The sequence below is a fragment of the Eucalyptus grandis genome, chromosome 10 (genome assembly GCF_016545825.1).
Source record: "Eucalyptus grandis isolate ANBG69807.140 chromosome 10, ASM1654582v1, whole genome shotgun sequence".
NCBI classification, from domain to species: domain Eukaryota; kingdom Viridiplantae; phylum Streptophyta; class Magnoliopsida; order Myrtales; family Myrtaceae; genus Eucalyptus; species Eucalyptus grandis.
Window position 1 is genome coordinate 12,919,731 of NC_052621.1, and position 23,551 is coordinate 12,943,281.

At 38.1% G+C, this 23,551-nt stretch overlaps 2 protein-coding genes across 2 annotated transcripts; one reads left to right on the forward strand and one right to left on the reverse strand.

The window, feature by feature from the left end:
* Nucleotides 1-6,396: 6,396 nt before the first annotated feature.
* On the forward strand, nt 6,397-11,281 carry LOC104421830 (CDP-diacylglycerol--glycerol-3-phosphate 3-phosphatidyltransferase 1, chloroplastic). Its single transcript, XM_010033948.3, has 7 exons — nt 6,397-6,975; nt 8,055-8,152; nt 8,240-8,290; nt 8,403-8,516; nt 10,353-10,409; nt 10,521-10,606; nt 10,740-11,281. Exons 1-7 carry the CDS (start codon nt 6,783-6,785, stop codon nt 10,858-10,860), a joined length of 720 nt encoding a protein of 239 aa, XP_010032250.2. The 5' UTR covers nt 6,397-6,782; the 3' UTR covers nt 10,861-11,281.
* A 148-nt stretch (nt 11,282-11,429) lies between these two features.
* On the reverse strand, nt 11,430-14,709 carry LOC104421831 (glutathione S-transferase L3). The gene is made up of 10 exons (XM_010033949.3): nt 14,400-14,709; nt 13,859-13,930; nt 13,685-13,745; nt 13,393-13,479; nt 12,958-13,056; nt 12,775-12,877; nt 12,618-12,694; nt 12,352-12,459; nt 11,816-11,896; nt 11,430-11,708 (listed from the first exon to the last, which is right to left on the reverse strand). Exons 1-10 carry the CDS (start codon nt 14,648-14,650, stop codon nt 11,697-11,699), a joined length of 951 nt encoding a protein of 316 aa, XP_010032251.2. The 5' UTR covers nt 14,651-14,709; the 3' UTR covers nt 11,430-11,696.
* Between the last annotated feature and the right edge of the window lie 8,842 nt (nt 14,710-23,551).

The window sequence follows — 23,551 nt, forward strand, 5'->3', positions numbered from 1 at the left end:
CTTTCCAAAGAGCGAAAATTGCCAGATTAAAATCACAAAATCACGGATCAAAGATTTTAAACCATATCGGGGAGTTCATGAACATGGCATCATTTCAATGAGTTATCAATTTCATCATCATCAACCATAACTCGAGGGGCTTAGAAAGTTTTGATCAATTTCGATTCTAGGAATGGTTTTTTGCTTTAGAATCTTTCTTTAGAGTACTGAAAAGTTCGACCGTTAATTCCTTCCTCATCCAATATCCATTCGACCCAATTCTTGCAATATTGGGATAGGGATATTTGCAATCCCAATTGCTAGATGCAACATTGAAATTGGGAAATTGCTAGCTTCCTCACATTGCGAAGAATAGGCACCCGATCTCCAAAGATAAAAATGTGACCCTCATTCGAGCTTTACGAAACACGCTCACATTTTCCGAAAATGTGTTGATCGAGTTGAACGAATGCTTGAGGTGAACAGTTATGATTTCTCCCTTGACAAAACACCAATGAACGCACTTCTCGAGATGTCCAAACGGTTAAGACCGGATTTTACGAATTCATCACTCGATTTGAGAAATCACAATTGGATCCCATTATATCCATAAAAAGGGAGGGGCAGGGACGTTTCGTCATCTCCGATTTCTCAGTCCACGCTGCCCGGAGCAACTAAGTGCGACTATATAGCCTTACGCAACAACAACCATCGTGTCGCTGGCTTTGTCGCTTTCTAGTATCAAGTTTCGGATTTTGAGAGCAACCCCGCAAGAAGTACCGTGTGGCTGGCCCAGCGAGTCTTGCAGACTCTCTCTCTCTCTCTCTCTCTCTCTCTCTCTCTCTCTCTCTCTATGACGACTCGGTTTGACGAGGGTGGGGAGGGGTCGCCAAGCCAGAGGGCCTTGACAGGGAGCCTCTCTTAACAGTCTTATAGGATGACAAAAGAGAGGAAATGAACTAAAGTTTGCATTGAACAAGCGGAGAGTGATCATAGAATATATATGTGAAATCTTGAATGAACTAATGAAGGCGCTTTTTTAATGTAACGGCAAGATTAGCCTTGAAACTCTAAAATTAAATGTGTCTAATTAGGAGCATAACTAGGATGGGTGATCTTCTAGGAATGTGTCCACCTATATGCCAAAAAATAAAATCGTGATGCTTGATATGAGATGGATCGAAACGGATAATACTTAGTGATGTAATATGGGGATGTTACTATATGATATCAAAGTGGGATCACTCCAATAGGTGTGTGGTTCGAGGATGAATTGAGTAAAAGCTAGTGGTCATGTAATGACCTGATCTGACAAGAGTAGAGAGTGGTCACTAGACTAAAAAGTTTAGATAAGGTGCAACTCCTAATAGGCTTCTAGGATGGCAAAGAGGGATGGATGAACTAGTATTGAATAGAGAGCGATTTCATAATATACATATAAAAATTGGAATTAACTTACAAAGATACATTTTAATGTAATAGTAAACTTAACTTTGGAACTTCAAAGTTAAGCGTACTCAAGTAAAAGCACTACCATAATAGGTGATGTTTTAAGAAGATACTCGCTCGTACTTTAAAAGACACAATTATAAAGCGTAGTATAGGATAGGGGTGTGCAAAATACCCGGGAACTGCCCGAATCTGCCTAGAACCGGACCGAAACCGCCGGAATCGGCGGTTCTTGAGGAACCGTCCGATTCCCGGTTCAATTTTTCGGAACCGATGGAGTCGGTCCCGGTTCCTTGTTCCATGGGCGGATCCGCCCACCCTGACCGAACCTAACCTTTTTAATATTAAAAAAATTACTAAAAGAAACCTAGATCAAATCTCATCTCCTCACTCCCTTCATCTTCAGTTCTCTCTCTCTTTGTCTCGGTTCTCTCTCTCTTTTGTCTCTTCCTTGGTTCCTCCCTAATCCTATCGTCATTTTGATTCCTCCCAGCGTCGACGCCCTCCGCCGCTCCTCCGCCGTTGCTATTCGCCCCATCGTGTCGGCGCCACCCGCCACGCCACGGAAAATTGTTTTGCGACCATTCTATGTTGAAAACCCGACCATAGACCTTCTCCCCTCCTTCCCAACTCATGGCGACCGTTTTATGTTGAAAACCAAAATTGTTTCGCGTCAATATCGGTTCATGGATCCACTGAACCTGGACGGACCGTGGCGGTCGGTTAGCTGGATCCTGTTCCAATTTTTCAAACCGGTCCCTACGGCGGGCGGTTCTGGTTACAGGGAACCCCCCCGGACCATGCACACCTCTAGTATAGGATAGACGACCGCAAATGATATTTCATGAGATACTTTAGGGATTTCTCACACCCACGGTTTACATTGAGTACCGCGACCCCATTTGTGGTGGTTTGCTGTCACAGGAGCAAGGGGTCAGGTGCTAGAATGGCCCATTTGTGGCCACAACAGCCCCTCGTGTTCGTGTCCCCCTCTCTCGTCTTTTCATTTTCAAAATCTTAGAATTATGATGTGGCACCGCATTGGCCACATCAATGCGGGTATGCAATTAAAAGTGGAACACATACGCTCAACTTGTCCAAGCAAGCCTTCCGGTGTTTAAGTCACGGCGAAGAATTTTGATGGAAAGACTAAAAATATCAGGGAAAAGTATAGTGACCACTAGCGATATCATCCCCAACAAAATATACAAATTTATTTATACTAATTCGCGCACAAATTTCAATATTCGTATTTCAAAGATTGATTAGATTATAATTCACATTATCACACAGAGTTCAAATCTCATCAATTAGTATAGGGGCAAGGCAATTCTGAGCATTTTGACTCGATCTATAAACTTGTTGGAGTCACAAGCTTTCCTTGGTTCCCTCCCTAGCTCCTAAAAGAAAATCTCCACAATTTAAATATTTTGTTCGTTAAATGATTCATGGACTTTGTGGGTCAACCTATACTATATCATTTTCTACCTGTTGGGTGGATTCTTTCACCCAACGTTATGATACTCAAGTCTCTGTTCTCCACTAATTCCTGTCGAGCGTGGTATCCCTTCCGTTTACAAGTACATTGATCCACATGGTGAGTCCACGGGAATTAAGTATTTGCTATTGATTTAAGGCCTCAACGTAAAGAGATGGAAGCTTATCGCTCGAGCCACCACCTTTCCAGATTGCCTTTCTCTTCCCAACGTGCACTGCTATTATGGCCTGATCTGCTCGCGGACCGTGCGTTAGCTTCGCTTCTTTTTTCCGGCACCAACTTGCTTCAAGGCGCCAATTTTGGCCTCGTGTTTACCGGGGAAATTGCAGCAACTTGGCTGTGAAATAGGGCCAATGACGGAGCGCATGCCGCATGGGACTCCCCATAATTTGTGGCCACTATAAGTTACTTCCGAAGTAGGTAAAAGGGTTGAATGATTTTGGGGCTCGTCGAGGATAGAAGATCTACTTTTCATGTGCAAAATCTCAAAATGATGATCGAGCTCGTGTTTGGATAGAAAAAGTTGACATCGCGTTTGATGGAGGTGATTAAAAAAGGAGAAATTAATAAAAGTTCGATAGTTATAGAGAAAGGAAAGGGAAAGAAAAAAAAAAACCTTTATTTGAGGGGGTACATTTAAAACTAGAAAAACAATTTTAAAATTAAGATATTCTATTATAGTTCTTAAATTTAAAAAAAAATATATTGAGATTTTTTTTTATATGCAAAACTGACCAAGCTCTTAATTTCTTCCAAAATTGGGCGAAAAAATTGGAATTTGTGCATCGAGGCCTACTCCAATAGGTAGGGCATAAACTCTCATTTGTTTCATTCCAGCCGATTGTTTTGTTTGAGTTGGTTTTGCATTGAAGAAAGTTGTTTGATTAAGAATTTGGGTGGCTCTAACATGTAAAGAATCTTCCTTTTGACCTTTTGTTTAATTAATTGCTTAAGTGGTTTTTCACTCGTGATGACCGAGAATTATTTTATCATAAATTATCTCAAATATTTTAAACAGCACCATCTATCAACACTAATTGACAAATCACCGCGCAAGTTTAAATTCCGCGTTTTGGTATTACCGACCAATTTACGAGGTAAATAATATTTCCACGATGCTTTAATTACAAATTTATCAATTTTATTCTCTAAGCACTTCTCTAAGCTTTAAAACCCCGATTGTCGCGATTGCCCTTCTGCCTAGCACCAGTGCCACAAGACTTGGTCAGGACCTGAAATTCGACAGGCCTGCTTAGGCTTAGCTTGAGCCACAACAGTCGGAAGACTTTTTGAGCAAGTTTTGTAAAAGCATTTAGTAGAAAAGTCAACTTGATCGAAGAATTTAGGCGCAATTATTTAATGATGAGCGGGCTTGGATAATTTCTTCAATTGCATATGTTACGAATATTGTATTCATGGGCAAAATTGTCAGTTAAAACATCTATTTTTTTTTTATGCCTAGGATCCGCTGAGCCTGCCGAGTTTACGCCAAGTAGCCCATGGCCTATAGAGTGCCCCCGAACTAACTGTCAATACTTAGGAGAAGTTAGCATAGGACCCCACCACCATGGCATTCACTTAAGACGTATTAGCATGGAGTTTCGACTTGAGATGTCTGCGATGAAGTACTTAAAGCCGAACCAACTCAGCTACCTACCAATGAGTCAAAACATCTATTTCATCTCTTGCATATTTTAATTTTAAACTCAAATGCATTTTCGAATTTGAATTTTTTCTATTCCGAACAACCTTCCTAGAAAAACAATATTGATTATATATATATATATATATATATATATATATATATATATATATATATGTTTCTACTTCCACAAATGCTGATATAATTTCTTTTTATATGAATTTCATAAATTATTTCAAAAAATGGTGGTTTTGGATAATCCTTTAGATGCCAACTTCTTGAGTAAACGAAATGAGTGCTAATAAATAGATTGGCCATATCCTTTTTTTCTTTTTCTTTTTTTTGAACAGTTTTGGTCATATCCTTTGTAAATAAATTACTAGTCAATCTTGGTGCCATATTCGACCAAAAAAATAAAATCTTGGTGCCATAGATTGGTTTGTAGGCCACTTTTAGCTAGGTTCTGTACACTTTGAATTACTCGTCTTCAAAGCATACAGGAGTTGACATACCAGATGCCTATGTTCCAAAACCAAAAGTTTCCTCCAATTAAAAAATTTTCTTCTAATTATTAAATATCAACTTGCCGCAAGCAACCTATATTACACCATATTCAAAAGTGCTTTTCACAAATAATTTCTAATAATTTATTGGCATTGGACATTCATACTAGTAGCATACCTATCTTATAAATGACGAGCTTTAGGTTCATAAAATTTCATTTAAAATTTATAACACTCGATATATGAAAATGTACACTACTTAAGAATACCAATCTCTTAACAATTCATATATTTAACATTTTCCCAAAGGCCTTGGGAGCAAGTAACTTTATGACACTAGTTAAGATTATCAATGGTAAAAAAAAATGGTCTTTACTAACGCGTGTATCGAGAGTACTAATTGAGACCACTAAAAAGAGTAAAAGATAATATATATCAATGCAATTCGAACATCGAATAAGAACATACTTTAAGAAAACAAGATGCTTTTAATTAGAAATATTCATATATTCAAAGCACAATAAATGATTCTTAAAGAATCTTTAGTGACCCTTGCTTAACATTTTTTAACAAACACATAATTATTGAGAGGGTCTAGAAAATTCAAAAAGCCCACACCACTAGCAATATACTTGATATTGAGAAGAAAACTTTACATTCTTAATATTATTCATTGATGAAAAGATATTCTTTAACGTTTCAAAAGCTATGCTACAATAGAATTTGTATAGGAGCACAAAGGATTTCTTGTGAAATGAGCCGATAAATTTATTTAAAACTAATTTTTTGACTACCAAAAACTCCAAATCGGTACACTTATAATACCAAAAAAGCCAAACTAATATTTTTTGTAATAAATTAATTTCAAGTTAATTTCCATTAAATTGAATAAATATCACGAAAAATCACAAATTAGAATAGAGGGTAAAAGCTCAAAAATCGATACACTTGTCAACTGCGACGTGTTATCTAACTCAGTAATTTTAAGATAAAATTTATCGAAAATTAAAATGGAGTAAATTTGTCACTAGTGTATTAATCGGACATTTTTTGTAGTAAAAAAGATTAGTTTAGGTAAATTTGTCATATCTATTTGAATTTTTCATGATATTAACCTATTAAATTAAAGGCGCCGATAAAAAATAATATGAGAAGAGATAATATTCTAAAAATCGTGTAATCCTTCTTAAATTTTGCTTATTTCACCAGTACTTGCTCTCAGACACTGGTCCACAAAGCGCGAGACGGTCAAAAAGAAAGGCTTTTTACGCATGCTCTCTTCCCCTGTTCGTCATCAAGCCCCGACAAAATAGGGGAAGACCCAATCGAAAGCGACGCAAGTGCCAGCCAGCGCCAACTCCTTCACGCCCTCCCGGTTGGGCGGCGGAACCCGACCCGACCCGACCTCGCCGGAACCTCCCCCGCCCAGATCGCCGGCGGAGTCCCTCCTGGCCCCCGGAGGTGCGCACGTTACGGCCTCCCTGCGCACCCCTCGCGCACGTTACCGCTGCCCCCCGGCCCCTCTGGGAAGGCATTAGGCACCACCCTTCCACGTCCCCCCACCCTCGCGGCAAGAGGCAAGAGGGAACGGGGAACGACCTAAAAAGGAGAGACAGCAAATGCGGTTGGGCGTGGTCTCATCTTTAGCACCTCCCGAGTTCCGAAAAGAGAGCAGCTTTTCCTGGGTCCGTGCCTCTGTTTTTCCCGAGCGATGGGGTCGGAAGATGGCGCCAAAAGAGGCAACGAACAGCGGACGCGCTTGCTCGGCCACGATCAGATTCCGCCTCCGCCTTCGCCTTCGCCTTCGATGCAACATTGTGGCGACAAGCCGGCCGACAAGCTGCTCACGTTGCCGACGGTCCTGACGCTTGGCCGGGTCGCCGCCGTGCCCCTCTTCGTCAGCAGTACGTCCCCCCGATTCCCTGAGATTCTGCGTCGAGAGTGCAAAAGTCGACTTTTTGATCCGTCGTTTCGGAGCTTTTCTGAATTTGGTTATGTGGGTATCGATCCTTTTCGGCGTCTGCGATGTGCCTGATGAGATGTTGTGGAAAGTTTTTGTCGAATCTTGTTTGCGTTAGAAGGCTTCTTGGTTTCAGGTTGATCCGTTCTTGTTTTAGCTCTCTCTCTCTCTCTCTCTCCGGGCTGCTGTGGAATGCTGGCGATCAATCTGGGTTGATGTCGCTTTCTGTTCACGAATTGCAAAAACAATAGTCTTGCTTCAGGCGCAACATTTATCTTAACCGCCTGTTCTGTGTATCTTACCAGTCTTGCCTTAAAATTTGATTTAAAGGCCAAAATATGCCTTGGTTTGGTGTTTTTTAGAGCAAATTTTGCCTTTTCAATGGCGTCTTAAGATTGATCCTAAGCTTCCTTGCACCAAGTAATGCGTTGCAGTGGCATGCTGTTGGAGATTGAATTTGAAATATAGGGTTCACTATTACGTATGTGCTTGCCCGGGCCTATATTGCCATTTGTGTTTTTGTTCTTTCTTTATCTCCATCACTGTTGAGATGGTAAGATATCTATGCTTATGGAGCTATGCTGAGCGATCACAATCGAGTCCCTTCATATCTCTTCCACTGTGGTTTTGATGGTGCTTGTTTGCTTTCTAATGCTATTGGTAGTGCAAAAAATCTTATCCACGTTGTAAGCTTGATGGGAGACAAATTTCTCTAAAGTATTTTGTGCAAAATTTACCATGATTCTGCCATTTGGTTTCTCAGTTTTGTTGAGATGGTAAGATATCTATGCTTATGGAGCTATGCTGAGTGATCACAATCGAGTCCCTTCATATCTCTTCCACTGTGGTTTTGATGGTGCTTGTTTGATTTCTAATGCTATTGGTAGTGCAAAAAGTCTTATCCACGTTGTAAGCTTGATGGGAGACAAATTTCTCTAAAGTATTTTGTGCAAAATTTACCATGATTCTGCCATTCGGTTTCTCAGTTTTGTTGAGACTGATACTTACAATGTGATATACCAGCCTTCTATGTCGATAGTTGGTGGGGGACAACTGCTACTACGAGCATCTTTATTGCTGCTGCAATCACAGATTGGCTTGATGGGTATCTTGCTAGGAAGGTATACATTTTCCGTCTGCTTAAATTTGAAGTAGACTTCTTGTTTACTTTATAACAAAAGCACTGAAACTTTTTTAATGGATTCCAGATGAGACTAGGCTCTGTATTTGGTGCATTTTTAGATCCTGTAGCTGACAAGGTATGTGCTATCTGCCATATTAAAAGTGCAACGTATTTACAACAACTAGCTTATACACTGCCGTCTTAACTTGGATTTGGAAAAGGCAAACTGATTGCAATACTTAATGCAGCTCATGGTAGCCGCCGCATTAGTTTTGCTATGTACCAGGCCTTTGGATGTTGACATGTTCGAGCAAGCACCATGGCTAATGACTGTCCCTTCAATAGCTATAATTGGTAGAGAGGTAAATATCATCACTCATTTCTTAAGTTCTTAAGCATCCTTATTCATCAATGTCTTTCTCTAAGTATGATAAGTTTGAGGTCAATGTGGTGCAAATTTATCTCTCTTGATATTGTAGATTGTCCTGGATATGGAAAATTTCTATGATCTGTCATTTTATATACCTCCCTGAGATCTTTCATCCTCTTGACATTTGCCATATTGATAAACCATATAGGTTTTTCTCAATTAGTTGAATGTCCCAAAGTTGCACATGGGAGTTTTAGGTTTCAGTTTGGCCTATTTAAAAGGGGCAATTAGAAATGAAGAACAGCAAGGAAAGTATTACTTTGTCTAATTGCTGTGTATCGTAAAAATGCCACCCCTTTCAATGATGTCAGAACTTTTATGCCTCAAGTGATGTGCTCTCTTTTCCTCTGTTGATTTGTTAACCAAGTGTTTTATTAGGAAAAATTCTCGAACTATAGAACGCAGGCCCAATTTCCTGAAAGACCAGGCAGTTGAAGGATTTCCTTTTTCTCCAATCTATTCTGTACTATAAAGACTTCCAATCATGCCCTAGTTTCGCTGTTAGTTTAAATTCTATGCTAGTCCTGTTATTGGGTTAGTGTGACTGCTAATTGTTGATGTGGCAACTACTACGTGGAATGGTCATGACTAACTGTTAAATGCATACAACTTCATACGATTCCAGAAAAGACAAACAATACAATAAAATATATGGCACACATCACTTAATGGCTCACATGAAGGCAATTTCTGTCAGCCTAGTGTGGGTGAAAAGATGCGAATAGATTTTGGTTGGTAGGTGGCCAAAGTACTAATTGCGCTCTTAGCCTCCCTGCCTCTTGTTTTCTTGCTATTTTGGTACGTCCTCTGTCAATGTATGAGTAATAGTGCCGCATTTTCATCTTTCTGAAGAAGTCAATTCCTCATCACCAGGGAAGTACCATGTCAACCATCACATTAGACAATGGCTCTGCTAGTTGTATATGAAGTTCAACTTTGAATTGAGGTTTTTAAAATGCCGAGTACAATTGATAAAAACCCTGAAGTACAAGATTATTAATCAACTTGGCTTTACAGAAAACAAGATTGCATATAATTGTTATCACTCCTACTTTGAGATGCCTCTTCAGTTACCTGCTAAAGCTGCAAAAAGATAAATAGGAAGAAAGGAAACAACAAACTACTAGAGTGTTTATTTTGTAGGACTATATCTCAAATCCGGACCTTACAGGACTAGCTCCTTACCTTTTAGTTACCTTGAGCTGTAGAAGGGAGAGGGAGATCGTTTAATGGAATTTTCAGCAACTGGTTGATTTGGAATCTCCGTACAATCCTTCACCTTGTTTTGAGAAGCATCACTTGTACTGCTTTTGAGACATGATGACGCTTCACATGTCTATGTTGCGGTTTTTGTGCTGTAGGGAAGCTTTCATTTCGTTCTGTGGAGTTTGGTTTTGTATTTGTTCTTAGAAGGATTATATGAAACATACTTGAGCAAGTAGATGATTGATTAGGATGTTATGTTATGAAGCAATTCACTGGTTAACAAGAGAGAGTCCTTATTTTCTTCATCTTCACAAGTTTTGGGTTCTGAATGATTATCTTGGCCATTTGGCACAGTCGCCATTGAGATGAGTAATCAAGTTCTTTAGATATGAGTCTATGCATTGTTCTGAGTGTTTGTTTCCCCTTGTTCACGTGCTTTAGTATGAGCTCATGTGACTGTTTATTCTGTTTGTTTCTCTATCTAGTGTGATTGTTCATACCACATTCCAACTCAAAATTCTTTTGATTCATTGTAACTCTTTACTTGCTCAACTTGTTACAGATTACTATGTCTGCAGTTAGAGAATGGGCTGCTTCTCAGAATAGTAAGATTTTAGAGGTGAGATGTTATCTTCAGTAGTCCATTACCCACCTTCAAATTGGTTAACTAGTTGTCGGAATTGCTAGTCTTTTTTCCTTGGCCTCACCCATTAGGATGTGATATTTTCAGGCTGTCGCTGTAAATAATTTAGGGAAGTGGAAAACCGCTATGCAGATGACTGCACTGACCATTTTATTGGCTACTAGAGACAGCAGGTTTGTAACAACTTAGCTTTCCTGCAAGAATGTCGTGTACATGTCTTTCTCTGAATCAGGAGGAATGTGAAAGATGATACCAATCATCGCTTGAAGATCTAATGCTCCAAGTAATTCATGTTTTCCTATGCAGTCTTGGAGGATCTGATACTTTAATAGCTTCTGGAGTTGCTTTGCTTTACATCTCGGCAGGGCTCGCCATATGGTCCTTGATTGTGTATGTGGGGAAGATTTGGAAAGTGTTGATCAGATAAGTCTATTTGCCCTTAATAGCTGGGGTTTTTGGGCATAAGATAATTTTTACGTGCAACTCGTTCAAGGTGACATCGACCCAGCATGCCATGCCTATCTTGGATATAGAGCCATACTTGAGTACCGTGCTCAAGGCAACAGATATTTCTTGTCGATAGTCCCTTGTTTGTGGAGTCGTTGAAGCTGAAGCATCTGGCAGTTCTTTTTTTTATTTTTCGGTCCGGAGTTGATATTTACTTAGTGATATACAACTTCTGAGACACAATTGGGATGAAGAATGACATGCAGGTGTCAAGTATCAGGCATCCCTTCTGTAATAGATGAACTTGCAATTTGAGAATATTTGTATTTGATTTGTTATAATGGGATCCAATGTAGCTCCCAACAAGATTGTTCATTTATCCATAAATTATTTTTTTGGGAGTTCTTTTCCTTCTTTTTTGGTTTTTCAGATTCGTATATTTCAATGGAATCCTGAATGAAGATCTAGATGTAAATCTACCTTCTCAACCCTTTCACAATCTTTAAGCCATCTTAGAACTTCGGACAACATGCAAGAATATGAGTCGAATGACAACCGATAATTGGGTTCAGATTGACTTTAGAATTCACAGTGGACTTAAAACTTGAAGACCCCGATGAGCTCTTACATTACTGCATTTGCTTTTACTGCTTTTTACACTAGAGTACCTTAAATTCTTGCACAGAAACAAGATAAACTGCGAGAATCTTATTCTTAATAGACGTAGTTTCTCAGCAAAACCAGACATTCATGTTCACTCTTAACTTCAGGGAGGTGATAATAGACCAATTGGGCCCTCAGGATCAGCGAGACAGATCAGAGCTGGGCCTGTACAACGAAGATAAAGAAAAGGATTAATTACTTTCTTGCTGATATGCACAACGACAATGAAACTGAGCCGAATATTGTACACAATGGAAGTTTGTAGGGAATACCGCGAATCGTTTCTTATAGCTTTCCACAAGCTCCTTGGGGTCTCGGCGGGTCTGAGTGTAAGCCTCATTTTTGTTCATCTCCTACAAGGATAAGGAAACACACGAACTGAGTTCTCTTTAGAAATTTATTTGTTCTTTACATCTGATGAATGACATTGATCTTTTTCATAAGAATACCTTCTTCTTTACTAAAAAAGTTAAAACTGAATGATTCCGTGTAATGAATCCCTACATCAGATAAATGACCATCCTAACTCATTGTTTTACTTTGCCCTGGACAATTCAGATTGCTGATGCAATCAAAGATTTCCAGAGCTAAAATCACAAATTTTGCTAGTCTGAAATAATCAATCTGCTCAGTGAAAGCAGAAAAAAGAAATAAAATGCCAATACAATTCTACATCATGATCTGCAAGCGAATACGAATGCATTTGAAGTGCACATGAAAGAAACGAGAGAATCAAAGGCCAGATCAAACATATTTTCATTGAGTGATGTGCGGCATCATTTTAAGTCACAGACATTCTGTTTAGTACCTCAATCCAGGTTGCCAGTTTTGGCCTGCCTGCTGTAATGTCAATGCTTTTCACTTCTTGTAGATATGGCGTAAATCTTTCAATAAATGGAGCATAAGCAATATCAACCTGTGGACGTTCACAAAACACCTTAGAGAGGCAAACTTGAATGAAACTCCAGAGCAATAATTTTCTAAGCTCCTTTCTCCAATATGACATGCATTTTGGAAAAAGGCTAATGTCTAGCAGACATAAGCCGAGTTAAAAGAAAACAAATGTCTGCTTACCAGGCTGAACTGCCCAAGGAAGAAAGGTCCGTGCTCAAATTTGGAAAGCGCATTCTCGATGAAATCAAATGCAGCGGCTATGCCAGTCACCAATCACCACTACTATCATTCACCATTTCAGATTGAAAGAGAAATGACAAATGGAATTCAGACTTACCAGCTTGGTCGTCCCCTTCTCCTTTGAATGAGGAGACAACGGATTTGCTGAATGTGTCGGTGTATGAGAAGAGCTCTTCTGCAAACTCTTTCTTTGCAGGATCCTGTATCCCAGAGGATAAGAATTCATCACAGTCAATACTTGGACATACCAGGAAAGTGTTAATGTTCCTCCGAAACTTACCTCAGGCCAAAGTGAAGGCCCTCCAAAGTTAGCATCTAAATACTTAATTAGATCCAGACTCTCTCCTCTTACTTCATTGTTGTGTTCCAAGGCTGGCACCTGATTCGACACACCACACCAAAAGAAAGGGAAGAAAGTGTCATGATCCTTTAGCCTGGTAATTTTGAGTGGAAAACAATTCCAGCGGAGCTTCTATCAGACCAAGGTATTGTAGAAAGTATAATGAATGTCCACAATGTACTCCATAACATGATCATCAACGACACCATGAGTTGCACATATTTCTTGTTCATGCGATCTTCGCCTTTTGAAAAACGTTACTGGCTTGTTCAAGAATAAATTTACGATCCTAAATGCTTCATAAATGCCCTTCAGAATGTCTTACATGCACTTTACATTCACAAAACATTTCACAAGGTTCCCTTGGACTTTCACCTTGTTAGCTGGGTAGACTTTCTCCTTGTACCAAGCAGGCCTGTTCTGCAGATCAATAGGGACCAACTTGATCTGATCCTGCAAGCCCTGCTTGAACCAACACAGCAACTCAATTAGCAGTCAATTCTATATCAAATTAGAAAAGAAACATGACTATACACGTTTCTATTCGTTAGTCCAAATTTGATACGAATTTATACTTTTTGGGAATATATTTCTTATTTTTTCAAACCATAATGATAATACTCGAATAGAGAGAGAGAGAGAGAGAGAGAGAGAGATTATAAACAACCTTGTGGTTCCGGGTAATCCACACACGCTGTGCAAACGGGCATGTGTAAGAGATGTATAATCTGTAGTAAGATAGGCAGAGAAGTGCTTTTAGAATAATATAAGGGAAAGAAAAAATCACTGGTTTCTATAATGCTGTCATTACATTACAATCAGTGAAGCATAAAGAGCAAACCTTGTCGTTCCATCAAAGACTGGAGGTGGGTCTGAAGTAGAGGTAAGAGCCGGTGGAAGAGTCTCTTTCACTCTTGCTCACAGAGAAATGAGAAAAAAAGTCAGTAAACAGAGCTAGAGCAAAATTAAATAAAGGCCTAAACAACTGCATCCGCAAGACTGACGAATTACTTTGTTATTAAAACGGGGGGTTTCATTTTGCTCGGCAAGACAAGGGGAAAAAAAGTTAGTTGGCTCAGCTAACTCTTGACACACCAAAGAGTCCAAAGTTACAAACTTTTCCAGTTCTCGACAGAGAAAATACTCTTCATTCATCTGAAACAAGCCTTGTAGAAAAAACCCAAGCATCCCAAACTTGCAAATTTATACAATCTTGAGAGTTGACAGCACTCTTCTCGAAGCGAAAAGGTAGAAGAGGAACGACCCAGAGAGAAGGAATGTAAAAGAATAAACGATCCATAGTGCAAGCTAAACAGAGCGAAACTTCTCTCGATTTCTCAGCAACTAAACAAATAACAACAGGAAAGCAAACAAGCACTTACCCAGTAGCCATTGTTGCAGAAACGCTAGCTCTGCGTCCGGGTCGAGCAAGAGCAACGCGGGCTAGTACGGGCTCGGGTGCTGGGGGACGAAGCAAGCAAACGGTGGCTGAGTCGGCGGGCCTTATCAATCTGCTGGTACGGCAAACACAGAGAGGGGCCGAGGGGGTAAAAATATCCGACGAAGACGTCAGCGGTGACGAAGAAGGATAAGAAGTATGACCGACCAATGCTTTCAGAGTGGCCATTGCCATCGTCCTTCTTTTCGGTTGAAAATTTCGTCAAATTCGTTGCTGTGCTCTGCACAACACGCAGCACTAAACATTCTTCGACAACAAGCTCGCGTCGGGGCATGATTCCCTTCTCTCGCGAGTGGATGGTACACTGTCACATGGACTTTTGGAAAAGTTTTTGTTCTCTACCGATGGACGAGTTAAAACCTTTACCAGCTAAGACTATACAACTTGTATGAATGTAGACTTAAAACTGGACAACTTGCATGAATGTAGTCTTAAAAACGGGCAAATTCCCCCGGAACAAGTTGATATCATGAGCAATTAACACAACGATATTAAATCTATAGCATTTATTCTAATTTAGTCATAAATTTTTTAATTATATCAATTGAATTCTAAACATTTTCACATTTTGCCAATTCAATCAATCCGGCTAATTTAAATCAAAAGTTGCTAACGTGGATATTGATAGTTTACCGTGACATGATTTTCGTTAACATTGACATTTTTAAATGTTTGTTTAGTGTCTTTCTTATCTTTTTTTTGTTTTTTTTTCTTTTACTTGTTTTGATTGAGGGGCCAGCGAGGGTCGAGCGAGAGTGTCGTGACCCTCACCTGAGCTCTCATTAGACACGACGAGGGCATTGTGGAGGGTTATTTGAATATGAAATCCAATCATAAAATATAGCATCCCACTTTTCGTACTGCTCAAGGCTTCGATACATTTCAAAATCGAGAAATTTTTATTGGAGTGGGCGCTGTATGAGAATAATTAGCCAATCTTGATTTGCGAATTATTATAGATTATTCATTGGTAGAATGGAAGGAATTAGAAGAAGAAAGACCCACGAGTAATAAATGGAAAGATCGCAAAATTGGAAGGCCACGATGCCCTCATTTGGAGCCCGTAAGGGTTGTTGACCCTCAGTTCAAACAAAAGAAAAGGTAAAGAAAAGAAACTATTAAAAAATTCAAAATTATAAAAAAATTCTACGTTACTGTCGCTGTGCCATGTAGACTGTTAGTGTCTAGTCAGCAGTTTTCGGCCTATTGATTAGATGGACTTAGTTTGTAAAATGTAAAAAATTTTAGGATTAAATTGGTAAAAGTGTAATTAATTTAGGACTTTTATTAGTAATTTTCCCTTAATATCACTATTTGGAGGGCCAGATACTCTAAGTGCCAAAACTTAGCATAGGTGAACAAAGTGCTAAAACTTTCAAAATGTACATTTAAGTGACAAAATTGAAAGACAATAAACACTTAAGTGTTAATAGCAAGAATTTTCGGCCAAATTGCTAACGTACCATTTTCTAGTGACATTACTGATGTGGCAATTATTTAAAAAAAATCATTTGCATGGCATTGATGTGACTAAATAAGCTCAAAATGATGTTATTTTACTCCCCCAGTTTGATTTTCAATCAAGTATTAATTAAATTAAATTTAAAAACTATATTAAAAAGAAAAAAGAAGAAAATATAGCATTTGGCGAGGGTTTCCACAGCTCTCGTCGCCGTTACCCTACCATCGCCAAGAAAGACTAGCGATGGTGGGATGAGGGTTGACAAGGATTGCCGAACCTCAACCCCTGCGCTAGATTCGATGAGGGTCGTTGCTGTTAGCTAGGGTGAGGTTACTGCCCAGCCCCACCATAGCCAATGACAACCCTTAGCTAGATTAGGCAAAGGTTGTGACCTTCGCCAAATCTGGGGGAGGGCCATGACACCTTACCCCAAATTTGGGCAAAGGCTTGTAGGCCATTGCTTACGGTTGGCCACTAGTTAGGGCCTGTCGACCCCTCACCCCACCGTCACCGGCCCTTTTCGGCAAGGGTGGGGCAATGACGGCGAGGGCTATGGAGGCCCTTGCCAAATGTTGCATTTTTTAATTTAATTTAATTAATAAATTTGGGGGCAAAATGATGTCGTTTTGCACATTGATTGCTAAGTATACAACCTTGGTGAGACTTGCCACATCGGATTTCCGGCTAGCCTTGTCGGAGTTAGAACTTAAGTGTCAAATTTTCAAAAACAACAACACTTAAGTGTACTTGTTTGGCATTTAAATGTCTATCCATGTCAAGTTTTGGCACTTTTGAGATGTATCTTTGCCTCACTATTTGCCTCACTCCGCAAACTCTAAGCTTGGTTGATATAATCTAATCAAGAATTGAGAAATATTCACTATTCCTTAGTGGATGCTTTTTTCTCCTTGTTTGGAGATAATTGTACTAAGATTTTTATACCCGGATGTGGAACGCCCTCCAATCACTCTCTTTGCGCGGGCATGCTTTATGCATATTGAATGTTCTCCTGAGGAAGATGAACTTTTACGAGGAGCGCAACGTGCATTGAGGAGTCTTCCTTTTTTTTTTTTTTTTTTGGTAAGGGAGGAGTCTTCCTTGTTTGCTCCTCTACAGATCAAACTTTTGTTGGTTGGTCTGATAGAATATTTGAATATTAAGACTCCATTCACTTCACGAAAAATAACTTTCATGAAAACGTCTTTTGAGTTTTCCGATATTCCTTTCATGAAAATGTATTAGGTCAGGAAACATTTTTCAAAAAAGGAAAAAAGTCTTCTAAGGCAAGAAATTTTTTTCACTTTTAAGAAAGAGGAAAACATTTTTTTTTTTTCACTTTCCATGTTAACCTTTCCATCTTTCTTTTTATTTTTATTTTCATTTTTAAAAAATTCAAATTTTTTTTTTTTTTTTTTTGTCTTGGCCGGTTGCTAACCACGATGATCGTTGATGACTGGCCATAGGTGAGCCTTGAGCTTGCCGCCTCGGGTGAGCCAAGCAAGTGGCGAGCTCCACACCGCTTGTCCAATCGATCGTCGATGACTCGCCGATCTCAACTAGCTAGGCAAGTAGTGAGCTCGGGCCTCCCAAGATAATTAAAAATAAAAAATAAAATAATTTAAAAATCAATTTTTAGATATGAAAATTTTAAATTATATTTTAATAATATAAAATTAAAAATTATTGAAAAAGAGTGCATGAAAAAAAATTCCAAGCAAACATGAAAATATTTTCCACTAAAAATAATTACATTTTCCAAGAAAATGATAATCTTCACTTGCCCGATCAATGACAAGCTCAAGCCCTAGCTCTTCACTTGCCTGATTGATGTCGAGCTCACCGTGAAGCCCTAGCTCACCGCTTGTCCAATCGACAGCGAGCTAGAGCTCTAGGCTCGCCGATCTCAACTAGCTAGGCAAGTAGTGAGCTCGGGCCTCCCAAGATAATTAAAAATAAAAAATAAAATAATTTAAAAATCAATTTTTAGATATGAAAATTTTAAATTATATTTTAATAATATAAATAAAAATTATTGAAAAAGAGTGCATGAAAAAAATTCCTTACCAAACATTAGAAAATATTTTCCACTAAAAATAATTACATTTTCCAAGAAAATGATAATATTTTCTAATGTTCAGCTAAAATTTGAAGATAAACTGGAATATATTTTCTATTGTTCGGTATCTTATTTGATTTTCTAGGAAAAATTACAAGAAAAAAATCAATTTTTTTATATTAATAATTTTTAATTATTCTTATTTTAAAGGGTTAATACTCTAAAAAACCCCAAACTGGTACACTTGTGACAAATTTACCCTCTATTAGTTTTCTTTAAATTTTACTGTCAAATTATTAAGATAAATGACACGTGACAATTAAGTAGTATACCAATTTGGGATTTTATGCTCTATTTGTCACAATTTACAATTTTTGTGATTTTTTGTGGTATTAATCCAATTTAGCGGAGGGTATATTTTGCACGAATTTACCAGTTTGTGATTTTTTATGGTCAAATAAATTAATTTTGGGTAAATTTGTTATAAATGTATCAGTTTATGGTTTTTTTATGGTTTGTTACGAGTCGGGGGGTTTTTCATGATCATAAAAATAGTTTTGGGTAAATTTGTTACGGTGTAAATTTTTGGGATTTTTCAGGGTATTAACCTTATTTTAAAAATAATTTGTTTTTTCCTTTTCTTTTCCTTCCTTCTTCCTCCTCCTCCTTCCTCCGCCGGCCACATGCCCCGGTGATGGTTGGTAGGCCGGCGACCAGCATCCTAAAAATTGACCAAGATATGGGTCGATGAGCTCAAGGCTTGGCCAATCCACGCAGGTGGTGAGGCTTGACCTAGCCTGTGGCCGGTGATCGACTAAGAAAGAAGGAAAAAAGGAAAGAAAAAGAAAAACTAAAATAAAATAAAAATAATTAAAAACTGTATTTTAAAAAAAAAAAAAAAAGAAAACATAAAAATAAAATAAAATGCATTTGGTGAAAGTTGATGAGATGAAAGAAGATATGAAAAACTAAAAAGTTTGAAAAATGTTGTCCCTACTTTTGAATGTGTTTTTTTTTCCACTAATGAAAATGTTTTTTTTTTTTTGACTAGTTTATTTTCTATAAAATGAACGTTGGAAAATCTGGAAAATATTTTCTTGAAAGTTATTTTCCATGAAACGAATAGAGTGTAAGTTCTTTTTGCATCAAATGGTATAAACTTTTAAAATAGTTGGCAGAGTTGCTATAGAATTTCACATAAAGAACCCTAACATCTATTAGAATATTAAGATGATGGAAAGTAGTCGAGAGTTGGAAAAGTTGTATTACTTTCTCATGTAAAGAGTGTACTATTACATCCCTACTTATAATATACAAGGTTTCACTAACTAGAGAAATAAATATTTAGTGGTATCAAAATACATACACAATATATTTTTCTTCCCATTAATGAACTAATATGGATCAATCAATATCAATATGGTAGTAGGGATCAATCAAGATCATACAGTTCAATGCTCTCCTTCAAGTTAGTGGTCTTTACACATTAAAGATGCCAAGCTTCCTTAGTAGGTACGTGTGTTGCCTTTGACATAAATGCTTGATGAAGATTTCCGCAAGTTGCTATGTCGTTTTTATTTCTCTTGTCTTGATTATCCCATCATGAATCTTGTCTCTGATGAAATGACAATCAAGCTACGTGCTTCGTTCTTTCATAAAAAATCGGATTTGCTGCAAGTTTGAGTGCATCATTTTTTATTATTTTTTATTTTTTTCCTTTCTTTTTATTTTTCTTTTTTCGGCCGTCACAAAATAAGACAGTTAGTTTCTCATCCATGCCCCGAGATCTTGAGGTAAGCCTCTTATGTAGACTATTTCATAGCTAGCTTTTGTCGTTGCTTGATATTCTACTTTTGCATATGACAATGAAATGGTCAATAGTTTCTTTGTTTTTCCATGCCCCGAGATCTTGGGGTAAATAATGAATCTCATTGCTATATTCTATAAAAAAAAATGGTCTAGTTTCTAACGGAATTTTTCTACTCATTTTCTACTCATAGGACAAGTAGCATAATTTGTGTCACAATATGCTGTCATTTCCATGTTGCTGTCTTGAGACAACAATATCGCCAAACCCGAATAACTTTTCAAGTATTTTATAATCTTTAATGCAGCAATCATGTAAGGTTGTTTTGGGTTGTGCATAAATTGACTAAGAATTTTCACTGCATAACATATGTTTAGTCCAATCATGATTAGATAAATAAGCTCCTGACAAGCATTTGATAAGCAAAAGGGTCATTGAGCGAAGCATTCTCATTTATGGGTGAAAATCCCTCGTCATACTCAGCTATTGTTAGCTTGGTATTTTGCTCGTTTGGGATGACAATTGGTTTGGATCCCCACGATCCTGCTTTTAATATGATCTTTAGGACAAATTTGCATTGACTAAGGCCAATTCCTATATCTTATCGTGCAATTTCTATTCCAAGAAAATATTTGGGTGATCATACATCCTTAATGTGGAGTGTAAGTATTTTTCAAATCTCTCAATGGCAAATTCATCATTTCCCATAATGATTATATCATCAACGTAAATAAGCAAGTAAATTGATGATGTACCTTGGCTCCATGTGAATAAGGCATAGGTTTGATTGGACTACTAGAACTTTGCAGTTGTAAGTGCAGTATTGAACTTAACATGCCATTGACAAGAAGCCCATTTAAGTTCATATAGAAATTTACGTGGACCATAATACTCGATACTTCCCCCATTTGCTTAACATGTAAATTTCCTTTTTCAAATCTTCATGGAAAAAAGTATTATGGACATCCATTTGATGAAGAGGCCAATCATGGAGTGCAACAATATAAAGGAAAGAACAATAATAACTTCCTAAGTTATTGGAAAAACTATTTCTGTATAGTCAAAACTTTCTTGTTGTGTGAATCATTTGGCTACTAGTTTTGGTCTTGTAGCATTCAATGGAGCTATTTGCCTTGTACTTGATCTTGTATACCCATTTGCACCCAATAGATTTCCGATGAGAAGGTATAGAATGATATCCCAAGCTTCATTTTCCATTAGGGGTCAAAACTCATCCTCCATGGCTTGTTGCCAATGAGAAATTTTGACAACCTCATCATACGAAGATGATTTTTGTTTTCCAGAGATTTCACTAATGCAATACATATGTTTGGGTGAAAGATGAACGAAGCTAACATAAGAGGAAAACAAGATGATGTGTACAAAAGGATACATATGTAAATTGTTGTCCATGTGGGTGGTTGTGTTGCACAACTTGAACGTTGAGGATGAGTTGGTGCATAGATTCCCACCTTGAAATTGGAAGAAATATTAAATGCAGGAAAAATATTATCTGAATAAATTTATGAGTTAGAAGTCATATGATTCTTCGATGTGACTGCTTGTTAACCTCTTGGGGCTCTATTGTTCATATGTGATAAGGAGGATGCATCACTATTAGGTGCATGAGATGCCACGGGTGTGGTGACATGGGGAATCGCAGCCAATTGTGGAGACAAAAAAATCTTCTTCACTCAAAAAGCATGGTGATCAACAGCTACATCTAATGTTTGTTGTGAAGATATTTCATTCTAGAAAGGAAAAATATCTTCAAGAAAGATGACATTTCTACTAACAAGAAAACATATAATGGATGAATCATAAACCAAATATCCTTATAAGAAAGTTGGATATAATATACATTTAAGAGCACAAAGACCTAATTTGTCTCGAGGGCCCAAAATAGAGACAAAGCACAAGCATCCGAAAACACGAAGGTGGTGAATGTCCAAACGTTTTCCATAGAGCAATTCAAAGGGAGTATTTCCATTGAGAATCCAAGACAATAATTGATTAATTAAGCTGCTATGATCACACAATCTCCTTAGAATATTTTCCGAATTGAAGCTTGATACTTAATTGAATGTGTAACTTCTAAAAGATGGCAATGTTTTCGCAGTAATCCTGTTTTGTTGAGATGTATAAGTGCAAGAACTTTCATGAAGGATGCCATTTAAAATAAATAGTGTAAAACACATGATTAAAGAATTAAGGGGCATTATTAGTTCAAATAATTGCATAGATTTGTGAATTTGATTTTTAATTAAGACAAGAAAATATATAACATGGGAAAGAGTTGGTTCTTGGATTGCATTCAAATGTGTGATTATCCACAATTGTGAGAAAGAATCAAGACCCATCACAGTGTGGGATGTAATATGGTCCCTAAATGTCTATATGTATAAGGGAAAAGGGATGTATTGGCACGTGAAGCTCTCTATGGAAGAGACCATTATGATTGTTTAGCTAGTAAACAAATAGGACACTTTATATTTTTGGGGGGTCAAAGAACAAATAGGAAACTTGATATGACAAATAAGACAAATAGGACACTTGAGCTAGGGTTTCTTCGAGTCCTTGCAATTTTTCTTCAGCAATCTTGAGTTGATTCCATAGTATTGGTAGTTTGTTGAAAATGGTGGCAATCGAAATATTTGTTTTAGCTTTGATAGGGCTTCGGGTATGGAGAAAATCTTGGCCCTATCAAGCTTTCATACATTTCTCGTATGTTGTCCTAGTTCCTTTTGCATCTTCAGTTTGAGGGAGTCCAACAACAATCTCTAGGGTGATATATAAACCTAATCTACTTTCAAATGAGCCGATTGCACTTCCTTTAGTGTTGTGTGAGTCAATCATCGGTCAAGACAGAGACTGTGTCATCAGTGAATCCCTCATTGTCCTTTGTAGTTAGGGCTGGTCAGAACTCTCAAGACTAGACGGAATAGTTTTTTTTACCCTAAGAGCTATTGTGCAATGAGGCAGAGCTCGAGTCCGTCGACGGCAGATGTGCATCCTGCATCTCTTGGCTCGGGTTGCCTGCTAGTGGTACCTACGAAGGGAAAAAAAACTAGGTCCATAGGTCGGTATGGGTTTGCCCCAAAAATGGATGGACCCGAACCACTTTGGTTCGAAAAGGACCAACCCAGTCCAGATCTTGAGTTGGGCTCAGCACTGAGCGGTGGGCCTTCTCCGGTTCGCTGTTCTCAATCTGGGCCGAAGGTTGGATTAGAAATGGTAAGCATTGAACGTATGGGCTCGAAAAAAATTGCCCTGGATTGGGCTGAATCAAGCGCTGTCGTCTTCATTAGGGTGTGTTAGGCCCTATTCTTTTGTCTGGTCTTCCCCAACAAGGTCTGAATGTTGATCCGAAGGTAAGTCATCCACTATTTGGATTTTGGAAAACACTTCTGAATCTTGGGAAAACTCCAGATTTTGAGGTTTGATTTCTTGGCGTGATTACTCCCTTGATAGGCTGTTATAATCGAAATGTTTTCTTCACAAGTTTGGTCGTGAAGAAGATGAAGAGAAAAGGAAGGAAAAAAAAAGTTCTGATTTTGGGATGGGCAGAAGAGTAATAGAGTGGAAGTATAATGGACGGTAGATTGAGAAGGGAGGCTCTGATGCCATATCAAAATATTAAGACGATGGAAAGCAGTCGAGAGCTGGAAAAGTTATAATGCTTTCTCATGTGAAGATTGTATAATTACATTCCTATTTATAATGTGTAAGGCTTCACTAACGAGAGAAATA

Coding starts and splice junctions, on each gene's coding strand:
- LOC104421830 (XM_010033948.3), top strand. CDS start 6,783: ATGGGGTCGGAAGATGGCGCCAAAAGAGGCAACGAACAGCGGACGCGC. Junction 6,976..8,054: donor CGTGCCCCTCTTCGTCAGCA/GTACGTCCCCCC, acceptor GTGATATACCAG/CCTTCTATGTCGATAGTTGG. Junction 10,410..10,520: donor AGAATAGTAAGATTTTAGAG/GTGAGATGTTAT, acceptor TGATATTTTCAG/GCTGTCGCTGTAAATAATTT.
- LOC104421831 (XM_010033949.3), bottom strand. CDS start 14,650: ATGGCAATGGCCACTCTGAAAGCATTGGTCGGTCATACTTCTTATCCT. Junction 13,931..14,399: donor TCTGCAACAATGGCTACTGG/GTAAGTGCTTGT, acceptor TCTGTGAGCAAG/AGTGAAAGAGACTCTTCCAC. Junction 13,480..13,684: donor GGATTACCCGGAACCACAAG/GTTGTTTATAAT, acceptor TGGTTCAAGCAG/GGCTTGCAGGATCAGATCAA.